The 13,807-nt window shown below is 38.0% G+C and overlaps 1 protein-coding gene and 1 long non-coding RNA gene across 2 annotated transcripts; both read right to left on the bottom strand.

Moving 5' to 3' along the window:
• Nucleotides 1-2,049: 2,049 nt before the first annotated feature.
• LOC121800335 (brassinosteroid-responsive RING protein 1-like) lies at nucleotides 2,050-2,403 on the bottom strand. Its single transcript, XM_042199909.1, has one exon. It carries the CDS (start codon nucleotides 2,401-2,403, stop codon nucleotides 2,050-2,052), a length of 354 nt encoding a protein of 117 aa, XP_042055843.1.
• Nucleotides 2,404-4,760: 2,357 nt separating this feature from the next.
• On the bottom strand, nucleotides 4,761-7,598 carry LOC121798561. Its single transcript, XR_006050070.1, has 2 exons — nucleotides 4,975-7,598; nucleotides 4,761-4,901 (listed from the first exon to the last, which is right to left on the bottom strand). It is a non-coding gene; the product is annotated as an uncharacterized LOC121798561 (long non-coding RNA).
• Nucleotides 7,599-13,807: the final 6,209 nt, after the last annotated feature.

Genomic DNA, 13,807 nt, shown 5'->3' with positions numbered 1-13,807 from the left:
AGAGCTCCAGGCAGGATTCCATTTTGGAATGCCGAGATGACAAGCAGATCGTTGAGATCGTCTACTTGCAGGCATTCCTTGTGGAATCTTGTCATAAAGTCGCTGATTTTTTCGTCGCGACCTTGACGAATAGAAAGCAGCTGAGCCGAAGTGATCCGGGCTTCCGCTTTCTGAAAGAACCTCCTGTGGAAAGCATCCATTAGATCTCGGTAGGATCTAATGCTGCCTTGAGGAAGGCTGTCGAACCACCTTCTGGCGTTCCCGATGAGCAGCTCGGGGAACAGCTTGCACATGTGGACCTCGTTGAGACCCTGGTTCGCCATGTTATATTGATAGCGTCCCAAGAAATCATGAGGATCCACGAGTCCGTCATAGGTTATCGACGGAGTTCGGTAGTTCCGCGGCAAAGGAGTTCGGGTGATATCGTCCGAGAACGGAGTCTTTAATGCTCCGTACATGGCGAACCCGACATCTCTTCGGTACGGAGGAGATGGAGTTCTCCTGTGGTTCCGGTACCGAGGAGGAACAGGAACATGTCGGGGTTGAGGATTCTTTCTCCTGGAAGACACGTCACTACTGCGGTAGTGACTTTCATGCCTAGACGAGGAGGGAGAATCCGTCGTTGTCTTCTCCGGCTGTTGGCTCTTCTGCAGGAAGGTTAAGAACTCCTCCTGCTTCTCGGCCAAGAACAGCTTGACAGCTTCATTTAAATCGGGCTGCTGGGAAGACTCGGTGCGATGACTCCTGGAGTGGCTTGTTCCTTCTTCGTGAGAACCGGAGGTAGATGTCTCCCGAGGCCGTTTTTCAGACCTGCGAGCTGGACTAGCTTCCTCACGGTTATCACGAACGGTATTATGGGTGTTATGTGATCTGGTATGCATTTTTTTGGGGTGGAAAAAGGGTCAAAAATTCGCTTTATCACAAATTTGGTTCTCTGTTTCCCACAGACGGCGCCAGTGATGAATCCGCGAAAATTTGATGTTAGTGAATGCAGGAAAAACGCAGATCACGACACAGAGAATTTACGTGGTTCGATTTACTGAGGTAAATCTACGTCCACGGGAAGAAAAGAAGGCAAAGTTGTATCGCTTGATCTGTTTTCTACAGCTTACAATACAGACTTGCTATTTTGTATTTTATCTCTAGAGATCGAGAGAATGTCCCCCTATCTATCAGATCTAGGTTCTATTTATACAAAGGACCAAGATCGTGGCATGCAGCTATTTACTAGGTAGTGGATGTCGTGGAGATCGTGGCGATCTTGCATGGGTCCACTATCCTGCATGAGTTAATGACTGCTTGACACCACTAAATAGATCGTGGGTGTAGTGGAGGTCGTGGAGGTTCTGCATGAGTCCACTATCTCTCAGTTCGGTCGAATACTGAGACCGAACTGCTGAATTATTGCCGAGCAGCTTTTGCCGATCTGAGAGTAGAGCTTGATGCCGACCTGAGAGCAGAGTTTGATTGGTTGGCTTTTACCGAGCTGTAGGCTGGGGCCGAACTCTTTGGTTGTGCCGAACTGAACTCTTTAGTCATGCCGAACTGATACTCTTTCTTGGGCTTTACTGCTGTTGGGCTTGTTTAGTACGTACTCCATCAAGACACATACAGTCGATTGCTGCTTCAATGACCTTGGAACTAATTTTTGTGAACGATTGATTTATTTTTTATGTTACTTAATCTATTTAAACATATTGCTTGTTAACATACGAATAGTATAATTATAATACTCCGTGTTCAACTGGAGTCAATGAAATACGCTAAAACAGAGAGAAAAATCCAGTTTCGTATTTTGAATGTTCTGATGACTTGGGTCCGACTCCAGGTGTGGTGTGGTCTTAGGAAAAAATGAAAAACATGTACGATAATAACTTAGTTTAAGATAGAAAGAGAATGATCTGAACTGTTTTTCTCTGTACAATGATTTTCATTACATTGCGTATGCGTACTGAAAAAAAACATAAACAAAACGAAAATCACAATTTCCACGTGGGGAAAATCAACATCACACGGTATAAATAATTGGAATTAGATTTCCATATTGAATCAACGTAGCCACCACGTGGCACGGTCGTGGCTGGAGTCGACGGCGGCGAAGTTGAACAGGAGGAGCTCGTGGCGGAGGTCGGCCGCGAACTTCCTCGGTTCGACATTGTCCCGGCAGAGGGGGCAGGTGACGTGGCCGTATCCGAGCCAGCGATGGAGACAGACCTTGTGGAAAGCGTGTTGACACCTCAGCTCTCTAATCTCGTCCCCGCCTTCAATCCTGCACAGGCACACCGCGCATTCCTCGGACAACCCGTCTTCGCAGTATTCGGCCGCCTCGTTGACACGTGGCTGGAAGAAGGATTGGTAGAGAATGAATTCCCACGCCCATTTCAGCTGCGTCATCATCGCCATTGTCTGATTCAGCATTGCTGATTTTGGAATATTCACTCTAAACATTTTGCTCCACTTTCCTCTTTTCTTAGCTCTGCCTCTGCCTTTCTTTGGCTATTATTTATAGACTCATTTAATACAAATTTGGTTACTGCCTCCAAAATCCAAATTGTAAGGCACTGTTTGGGAGGGTTCTTAGAAATGCAGGGGGGAGGGATTGTGACTTTTATTAGCATGATATTGGATGAGTGTAATATTTTTCGATTTTAATTCATTTATGAGTGTAAAGGTCGCTGGTCCAAATTAGTTTTTCTGTAGTCAAATTAATGACACAGCAAATCTGTTAGTCAGGCTTTTGCATGTGTGGATTTTTAATTCGGTATAAATTGTAAGATAATAAAAAAATCATTAACGTTTTTTTAATGTAAAATCATAAACATGCCAATCTTGAAAAAAATATGCTGAACCAAACTTTCGAGAAACAAAAAAAAGGCAGTTATAAGAGAGGCTTTTTAAAAGTAAAATATAGGAGTAACTATTCTTAGTAGAAATCCAAACCATCTCCACAACTATGTTTTTGGATACAATGGTACGACTCAACTACAATAAATACGACTCAACTACAATAGCATGTAAAAAGTACGAATAATATTTATGGAGTATTTTAGTGTTGATTATACAGCCGCATGGTATTGGCCACAATAGATCCCTCATTAATCAATACTAGTACTATATTAAAGGATATATGTTAGGCCTGTTTTAAATTTAATGATGGATTTGAACAAAATCGGATGCAGCCAAGAACAAAACCTAGCTTATAATTAAAACTTGGAAATGGCAGTATCATAAATACAACTGCAATATGTGAGATTAAATTTCGTTTGCCCTAAAACGTCTATGGCCACTAGGCTATACGATAGCATATTAGTGCAAATTAATTACAACATATTGTGATTACTAAATTTAATAGGTGCATTTTATTAAATTCAAAAGACGACACAATAGTATTCTAAATATCATGTTATATTAGGAGTTCAGCATTCGTTCCATTGTCCCAACTTGTTAGAGAAATGCGTTTCTCAGAAAATTAAAGACTATAAAAGACAAATCAGCAGTTATGAAAGACGGAGTAAAATGGCTCAAATAAAATATACTCCCTCCGTCCATGGAAAATATGACACATTGTGAATGGTCTGTGGTTCATGAGAGATGTGGAGTTCATAAGATATTGGAAAAAAGTAAGAGGGAAGTTGTTGAAAACTTTCCCTTTTAAATATGTTCTATTTTTCGTGGATAATCAAAAATGACAAATGTGCTCTATTTTTCGTGGACGGAGGGAGTACAAGAAAGTAGGTATATAGACTATAGTTACTTTTTCTAGTTCTGCATTTTATACTGAGCTAGTGGAAAACTAATAATTGATAGATAAATTTATAGTTGAACATATGTTCTGATAGTGGAGAAGTTAGTGCTCAACTATTGACTATAATATATACACACTGTGGATTTATGGTTTTTTTAGAAGAACTGTATCACGCCTGCAGTTTCTAAGGATAGAAAACACGGTTGATCGCGATTAGGGGAGTGTTAAAGAAGTAGGGAAGAAAGGGGAAAATAACGCAACTCGACCATAGCTCGAAATAAATGGAAATAGTTCGAATAAAATCAGAGTATCTCAACAATCAACAACTCAAAAATGAATATTATCTCAGCGATACAAGAACTCAAAAGAAAGACAACTACTCAGCGGAAGCATTTGAGAGAAGGAATATGCCACGTGTGAACACATGACACATTCTAGACACTTAAATTTCTTTAACGGTCTTGCTCAATACCCACCGCACCCGTCACGCTCAACCTGCACATTTTTAAAAAGAAATGCAAGGCTGAGTACTTGATGTACCCAGTGAACACATGCCAAAATAATTTTCATAAAATATTGTGTCAGCATTTAAAAGTGAACTCGGGGTTTTACAAAAGACCAAGTCACCAAAACATTTTCTCGCTCAAAAGTATGGCTGCAGCCCATTTTTCTCTCTCCTCGTACCATATCTGAACCTCATATGTGAAACGAGAACGTAGCCACATACTCGATCACTGGACCGGCCACCTCGAAAGATAGCGCACGATCCCCTCTGTGTAAACTAGTTTGAATAAGGACTCACTCCCCAGACAAACCCGAATTCGATTAAACTCATAACTTCTAGTAGGGACTCACTCTCCACTAGGCGATCAGATAGGCACATCCTCAAAAACAAAATACGGCATGACACAACATATTTGGAATTTAAGCACATAACTCATACTTGAAAAATATTGCGTAAATTTAAAAGTAAGCCTACACATTAATGTAAGATAGAAAGCCCACCTCGTTCGTTTAAAGCCTTAACTTGTTTTTTATTCCGTTCTCGAAAAGCGTGCGTGAGGTCACCCACTTCGACCCAATCCAATCTTCCATTCAATTAATTTGGCCCAAACCAGATTGACTCAAAGCCATCTCCTTTATCAAAACAGTAGGCCTACAAATTTAAATTAATTTCTTTGGCCCAAAACATTAAATAAAACAAGGCTCAAATCCTTAATCTTCCTCACCTTACGTGAAATTCCAGAATGGAATTGAAATCCTCTTCTCAAATCAAACACACTCTGTCATCTCTCTCTCTGCTCACTCTTCTACAGCTCTCCGTCGAGCAGCTCTTCCACACGGGGGCGTTCGTCGCCCACACACAAACCATCGTCGTTGTTCGCTCTCTCTCCGTGACAATTCGATGCCGCTGCCGTCTCCTATTTCTCTCTCAATTTGTTCCTAATTCAAGAAAGAACTCGTCGCCTGCATTCTCCTATCCCAAAGCAACTTCTTCTTCCCCAATTCAATTTCACTCTCTCAATTCCGCCTCCCTCCTCATTCTCAAATCAGTGGAGTCTCGGAGCGATTACCGCCGCCCCCTTCTCGCCATCGTCGGTGAGCGCCAGCCACCCTCCTTCTCCATCTCACTCTCTTCTTTCTCTCTTTCTCTCAAACTCTCTCTCGCTGCCCATTCACGGACTTTGGACTCCGTTGCGCTCCTCTTTCTTCCACTCAAATCTGATACAAAGAAATCTGCCACGATCTGCATCGCTGAAAAATAGGAACAAATCTCCTGATCAAATCCCAAAATACAAGTTGTGGTATTTATATGCACAATTCACACCTCCCACGGTTTGCAAATTGAAAGATATCAGAGAAGAGAAAGAGTGTGTAGAGGCAGCGAGAGAGAGAGAGCGGTGGATAGACGATGAGCCAGCAGTGGCTGGACCTGGGCGAACAGCAGCGGCGGTGGCATTCCTCGACCGGAGACATTGTAACACCCAGACTTTTTCTACCTTTTTATTATGTTCTTGAAAGGACCGTCATTTGTGCACTTGAAAATTTTTTCGCCTTTATTTTTTGTCGAGAGAAGTATTTCACTTTTGGGCCAAACAATTATTCTTTTACTATCAATTAGAAACCCGCTTGTTATGAGCCCAAAATTAGTCTCTTAATTTTAATCTAAGGATATCTATCCCTCTTTAATATCAAATCCACGATAGTTAATCTCAAATCTCTCCACCACCCTGAAAAAGACGTGTAGCCCATATATATTTCAACTACTCCATATCAGTTTCAAATCTACAATTTATATGTGAATATATACACCCAAACAGTTCCACAAATTTTTACCTTTCCTCCAAATTCTGAGATAGCAAAAGGAGTCGGGTAGCCGGGAGTTTCCAGATTTTTGCTCCACAAATTTATTCCTTCAAACTAGAGGTATACTCAAGTCCCACGTTCTTTCTTCATGGCATAATTGTACTCTCACGATAGTTCACTCACTGAATTTTATACAACATTTTGAACCCTTTGTGAGGACTTGTCCAAGACCCGATTTTTAATCTGCCGTAGTAATTGGGGCTAAATTCCAAGAAACTACCTCCGGGGAGGTAGTATCCGCCATTTGTTCCCGCAAAAAAAAAGTTTTCAGAGAGGGGAAAGACGCGAGAAGCGCACGCGTGTATCCATATTAAACACGCGATTTGCTCATGCGTGTTTCAATGAATGAAATTTCGAAGCTTCTGCCCTCTTCCGTCAATGGCGGACCCGTCGCGAAGACGTCTGCCAGATCCTACGGCAAAGCCTCTGGCCGCCGAGTGTAGACAGGGTGATGAAGATACTGCTATGTTCGATGAAGATGAAAGTTCTGGTATGGAAAACGGGTCTGCTGCGTCGAAGGAAATGGCTATACATACCTTAGAGGAAGTGGAGGAGATGAAGAAAGCTTTTTTGCAGAGAATGATGGAGGAGATTGAAGAGGTTGATACAGATGAAGGGGGTGGAATTTAATGATCATGCTGGAATTTAATGATGACGCCGAGAATATCAAGTCTTGTTCTATGAATTGTGGGAATGACAGTCATGTAGTGAATGCGCATGGGAATGAGGCGGTGGGCTTCATAAAATGCTCAGCCGAATTAATGGATGAAGATAATTCCAATTTCTTGGGAAATAACACATTTATTGGAACCGGCCCTCTCTCTCGCTTGGAAGTTGCACAGCCGCCAGCTTCACATACATCCTTGAATGGAGAAAATAATGCTTGCCTTGATCTTGTTGTGTGTATGTTTAGAGACGCTAATGCGTCACGCGTGTTTCATTTTAGAGACGCGAGAGGAAGACGCGTCTATAAGTAAACACACGACAACCTCTCGCATCTTTCCCCTCTCTTTCCCCTCTCTGGAAACTTTTTTTTTGCGGGAACAAATGGCGGATACTACCTCCGCAGAGGTAGTTTCTTGGAATTTAGCCTAGTAATTGGCCCTTTGAACTAATTCAAATTAAGCCTTGTGAGAACCAATTAAAATACTTTAAAACCCTTAGAGTTGAAAGGGGAGGGGGAAAACTTACCGGTTGAAGAAGCGGCGCTGCCGATGGAGGAGCTGACCGCCTGGAGCGGCGGCGACGGAGACAGCATGATAGCAGAGATGACAGCGGTTGTTGCTGGTACAACAGCGAGCGAGCGAGAGAGAGAGATGGGCAATAACTAGATTACCAATTTTGCGAGGAAGGGTCAGAGAGAATTTGCGAATTGGGTGTGGGAGTTTGAAGAATTTAGAGAGAGACAATAGTACAGTAGCAGTGCTTTTGGAGAATAGATACGTGTAGTGTTGGGGGAGTATATTTTGTTGACTTTTCCTTTAAGTTTAAATAATATATTAAATGCTAGATGACAGGTTTTTATTTTGTAATTGGAACTTATGTATGGGAAATTTACATTACTTGACTGAGAGATTTTATTATGTGGACTTTTGTGTTTTTAACAAAGGATAATTTGAGCACACCCACGTTGTAGGATGCATGCATCGTTTTTAAATTAATTTATTTTACAAAATCTAATTTTAGCATAGTCATATTGTGTTAAAAATGGTGAACTTTTGCACGTCGTTTGTGGTTGAAGCAGAAAGTGATTGAGGAGTTAAGCGTTTGAGGTGGGCCTTCTTTTTAAATAAGGGTTATGTCCTACGTATATTTTTATGAAAAATGTTGTGAATATTTGGTATGCCGTGTTTTGTTTTATCTATGCAACCTATCTGATGTGGCTTTTGCCATCTATGGATAATCGAATTCGGGTCTGACCAGGGAGTGAATCCCTACTCAGGCTAGTGTACACCGATGGAGATCGTGCGCTATCTATTCGAGTTGGCCGGTCTAGTGACTTGGAATGTGGCCATATTCCTTGTCATTAATAGTTCAGATATGGTAGATAGCTATAGGAAAATGGTTGATCAACCGAATTTTACGATGGAAATGATTTTAGTGTCTCGGGTATTTTCAAAGTTAAAACCCTGACAAACACAGATTTTGCATGTTTTTAAGGACTACATTTGACTTGTTTTAAATGTCAATCATGCAAATTATGTTCTTAAATTGCATATGTTATACATTTGGTATTTTTGACGTGTTTGTTGATAAATGATATAAAAAGTTAGAAAAAGGTGAAAAAAAAAGCCAAAGTGCAGCAGCCTCTGTTCGAGCCCATTCTGGAAGCGATTTTGAAGTCCAATCAGTGCTTACTACATGTCATTCTCTTCGTCTTCGAAAGAGCTTCGCGTGGATATCTCGCATGTCTCAATCGGAGTTCTGTGGAGAAAGTTATGACAATTCTACGAACATTGCGCAGTGCAGTCAAAATCTGGCGGGAATTTAGGCGGAAATTCACGGAAGAAAAAAAATTATTATATTGTGAAGTCAAATCTCTCCTATTTCTTGTAGGGCACGAAATTTATCAAAAATAAACTTTTTTCCAGCCTATAAATACCTCTGAACCTAATTCATAATCTTCATCTCAGAGCCTCCAATCCTTCCCCCTCTACACATTCTTTCATTCCATCTTCCACACATAATTCATCCATCTTCCATTGGAGCGGAGCTCTGCAGATCCAGGCAAGAAAATACTGAAGATTGAAGATTCAACCTTGGGTTTTATCAATTTCTTTCATGTCTTATACTTTTATTTTTGTTTTTACTACTTGTCTATGAGTAGTTAAACATCATTTGTAGTTTTTTTGGTGAAAACTATTATGAATATGTTTTGATTTATTGAATTGAACCTTTTCTAGCTCTTGTGATTGTTTTGCTTGTTCTTGTGCTTTTATTGTTCTTTTGTCTGGCCAACTTTAGAACTATGTCCGTCTAACTAGATTAATCGAGAGATAGCTAGTTTTACGTGGTAAAAGGAACGAGTACAACACATAGGTTTATCTGCACTCGAGAGAGGGGACCCTTTGTGAGGGCTTGAGTCTTAGGAACTTAAGGAGTTAGAATCTAATCTATTGGAATGAGACTTTGATAGTTAGAGTCTAATCTACTAGATAAGTGCACTCGAGAGAGGGCTTATCTGAAAATCGCGACTTTCCTAATAATCCTGGAGACACATAAAGGTAAAGGTTCTGTGAGATTAATCATCACTAGGTCGTAGTAGTTGGATCCTAAAACTCTACTTTCTTTAGCCTGTTTTGTATTATTTTGTTTCTATACGTTTTTTATATATTTTTTCTCTAGTTTAATCTTACTAAAACCCAAAACTCCATGTCTCTAGATAGTATATGACGCTTAGTATATGATAGCCAGTTGCAATCTTATTCCCTGTGTTCGATATTTCGGTACTGACCTTTAGCTATACTAGTTCTACCCTGTATGCTTGCAGGTATTTTTAGTGCTAATAAATAGTGCATCAAACCCCGAGGTCACTCAATGGCGGCGTGATAAATACTTTTTATAAAATATTTTTGGCATGAGTCCACTGAGTGCATCAAGTACTCAGCCCTGCATTTCTTTTTATAAAATGTGCAGGTTGAGCGTGACGAGTGCGGTGGGTGTTGAGCAAGACCGTTGAAGAAATTTAAGTGTTTAGAATGTGTCATGTTTTCACACGTGGCATATTCATTCTCTCAAATGCTTCCGCTGAGTAGTTGTCCTTCTTTTGAGATCTTGTATCGCTGAGATAATATTTATTTTTGAGTTGTTGATTGTTGAGATACTCTGATTTTATTCGAGCTATTCCCATTTGTTTCGAGCTATGGTCGAGTTGTGTTGTTTTTCCCTTTCTTCCCCGCTTCTTTAATCCTCTCCTAGTCGCGATCAACCGTGTTTTCTGTCCTTAGAAAATGCAGACGTGACACTAACAATGAATAGTTTGGTAAATTGAATATAGGAAAACTTAAACCAACAAATTAATTGAAAAATTAACAAATTCAAAATATCAGGTGACCTACGCGTAATATATTTTCATATTGTATTTTTCGACCAAACAATATCATTTTTTCATGAATAGACAACATTTTTTTCTTTTTTCTCTTTGGTACGTAGTGACGTCCATCGGTCCATGTATGAATTTTGTCTCATGCACAATTTCACCCAAAAAATACATAATTGAGAACAAATATAATTCAAAGTTGTGGGATGAATTAAAATTTCATCAAATTTCATAATCTTTTTAGTGATTATTTTCAAAGTTGTTGGATGAATTAAAATTTGATCAAATTTCATAATTTTTTCAGAGAATTTGCCCAATCAAAATAGGCAAAGAGTCAAGTCTTCCGAAGTAATTATTTGGGCCGCCGGGATTAATTTCGAAAATGGGCCACACCTTACCCTATACTAGATCAATTAATGACCAAAATGATGCAAGAACGTTTTACAATGAAAAATGTGTAATGAAAATGGAAAATTCAGCCATAGGGACATAGGAGTGGTTTTTAGCAATAATGACAAAGTACTGTTTGTCAAAATTGCAATTAATGACTGAATCGATTCTGTTTGTAGAACATTTTAAAGCATGGGCAGTAAACATGAAGAATTGGGCTCTTGAAAACAAATCAATGCGTGCGAAGAAGATGTTGGGCTTTATGTTCCAACTCGGTCAAAAATAATTATCTATAAGAGTATATATCATTATATTGTTTGGACTATGCAAAAATTCATAAATTGTGATATTTTCCACGAAATTACAAATTGATATAAAAACAAATGATGAGTAGAAAATTTCCCATGATCTATAATTCTGGCAAAATTAGAACTGGTGTGGAATAATTGTAGGAGTATTTTATGTGACAAAAAAAAATCTAACATAAAGATGTTGTAATCGATATTTACCTTACATTCGCTCATATTCTCTCCTCATTGACAATGGTTGCACACGTAGAAAAAACGAGTGCAAACACAACCATCCCCGACCCCGATCTCTAGGCTATCACTGACTCCATCGGAGGTCTCTCCTTCTTTCCTTCTCGCGAATCACACTACAATGTATTCATGTCCCTTCGTTGGATGGCTAACTTAGCAATAAAGAGCCATTAGCCTATTTGTATTGGACAAAGTAGATATTTTGACTTTGGAAGGATATTATTTTGGGATATGTAGATAATTCGGCTATCACGTCAATTTTGAAATCTTAAAACACAAAAGATTGGTTAACATTCGTGATTTTTTTATTTTTTTACCATTTTTAAGTTCATAACATATAACTGTATTGGTCATAGTTCAAACTTTATGTTATTTCTGATTGATTTTTAAAATTCTGGGATGAACCATAATTTAACGTACGTAGTAATTTTTATGAGAATTTGACCAATTAGAATAGGGAACCTTTTTCAACAACATTTCAAAGCATGGGCTGCAAACATGAACAAATTGGGCTCAGTGAAAATTGTAATTAATATAGATTTGTTTCAATAATATTTTAATACATGGGTTGTAACACATGAAGAAATCGGCCTCTTGAATATAAATCAATTGTCAACACACAACCTAGGAGTACTATAAATTCATTTACTCCCTCCGTTTCCAACTAAGTTGAGTCAAAACTTTTAAGCATAAAAATTAAGAAATTGTATTAAAAATTATGAGAAAGAAATAAAGTAAGTATAAAAGATAAAAAGAGAGTTAAGTATATGATGGAGTAAAATAAGAATAATTAAATATTTAATTTTTTATAAAAATAAAATGATTTAATTTGATATTTTAAAAAAAATACTCCCTCTGTCCCTGAAAGTTTGTCTCATTTTTCCATTTCCTTCTAATTCATACTCACATTTTATTATAAAACTAATATATAAAAATAAGACTCATATTCCACTAACTTTTTCAAATCACTCTTCATTACATTTCTTAAAACTTGTGATGGGTCGAAGTGGGATAATATTTGGGGGACGGAGGAGGAGAACTTAATTTAGTTGAGACCAAAATTTTAGTGATGACATAAAAGGGAGTGGGCGTGCCCTTTGTACGATACCAACAAACCACGTAGCCCTCCACTTTCCATATTCAAATCTATTAGTAACAATTTAACTTTTGACTAACCAACTTCTCAATCTAATCACATAAACCCCCCCACACACACCTATTAGTAGGGGTTGATTATTAATTAATCATTTCTATTTCTGTTAATTTTGTCCTTGTCTTCATACCCATTATATATGTATCGATTTATATAAGTGTTATCTCACCATTCTAAACAAACTCATAAAATCGGGGAAAAGTCTTAACACATGGCAAGGAAGTATACTTCATAGATTGAATTATTAAATTTTTTCATATTCAACAGTCTGAATTTTCTTTGGTGAATGTCAACGTCTGGTTTTGTTGAAATTTTCCTATTGGCAAATTGTAGAGTTCTAGATTCACATCCAGTTCGCTTATGTGGAGAAACAATCATAAGACAATTACTTATTTATTGTGGTTCTAGGTGATCAATCATTGATATTGACATCAAAATTTAGTACTTCCTCCCTCTCTTTATAGTTGAGGCAAAACTTTTCGGCATGGAGTTTAAGAAAGAGATGTTGAATGTGTTAAATAAATAGATAAAAAAGTAAGAGCGGGAAAAAAGTAGAGAAAATAAAGTAGAAAGTGAATAAAGTAGAGAGAATATAGTAAGAGAGAGTAAAGTAAGAAAGAGAAAAAAGTTACTATATAAAGAAATGACTCAATTATAAGAGAACTTCTTAAAATGAAAAAATAACTCAACTATGAAAAAACCGAGGGAATACTTTCTTTGTCCCACATTAAAAGTCGTATTTTATTATTTTCATCTTTCTATCGTTAAAAGTCATACTAGTATTTAACTGTTAACATAAATAGTTTGTAGACTTTATATTTCACTAACTTATGTTACGCGTATTTTATTATAAAACTTATATATAAATGATACTCATATTCCGTAAATTTATTTAATTCATTTTTCTTTATATTTTTTAAAACTCGTGTTGAAATCAAATATGATTCTTATGCGTCACAATCTAAATTATTATAAAGTTTATTACTATTATAATTTGATCCAAAAGGTACTAATATGCTAATATGCCACTTAATTAGTGGGCGGTGAAATTGAATACTCCATCTAAATAGTGTTCCCTAATAATCAAAATAATGTAAAATTCAACACATTTTTATTGTGATAAAATACTACTCCCTGTGTACTTAAAAAATGGAATATGTAATTACGAGAACATTAGGCCTACCTTGTACGGAATTCAATTCAATATTAAGGTGTCATAGGGGTGTCGAAACGGGTACCCGCGGGTACCCGTACCCGTTTGTAGCCAAAATCTTTGTCCCGTTACCCGACCCGCACAGTGACGGGTACCCGCCTTGTCGGGTACGGGTATCCCGTATCCGACCCGTTTGTTATACTTTACCAAATACTCCAGCACATAGGTTACATGTTATAATTCTAAAACTCATCCCCAAATACTTGCCACCTAAATCTATATTTTAATGCATAAAGCGGTTGCATGAAAGAGTATGCAATATTTTGTAAACACAGAACAAAATCTTGTTTCAGTTTTAATAATTTTCAACGCAGTTTCTTAGGAATTGGGGCAGCAATCTGGAAGTTATTGACTTGAGCCC

Source organism: Salvia splendens, chromosome 4, assembly GCF_004379255.2.
Source record: "Salvia splendens isolate huo1 chromosome 4, SspV2, whole genome shotgun sequence".
In the NCBI taxonomy this organism is placed as follows: domain Eukaryota; kingdom Viridiplantae; phylum Streptophyta; class Magnoliopsida; order Lamiales; family Lamiaceae; genus Salvia; species Salvia splendens.
This window is presented reverse-complemented; position numbering and strand designations above follow the sequence as displayed.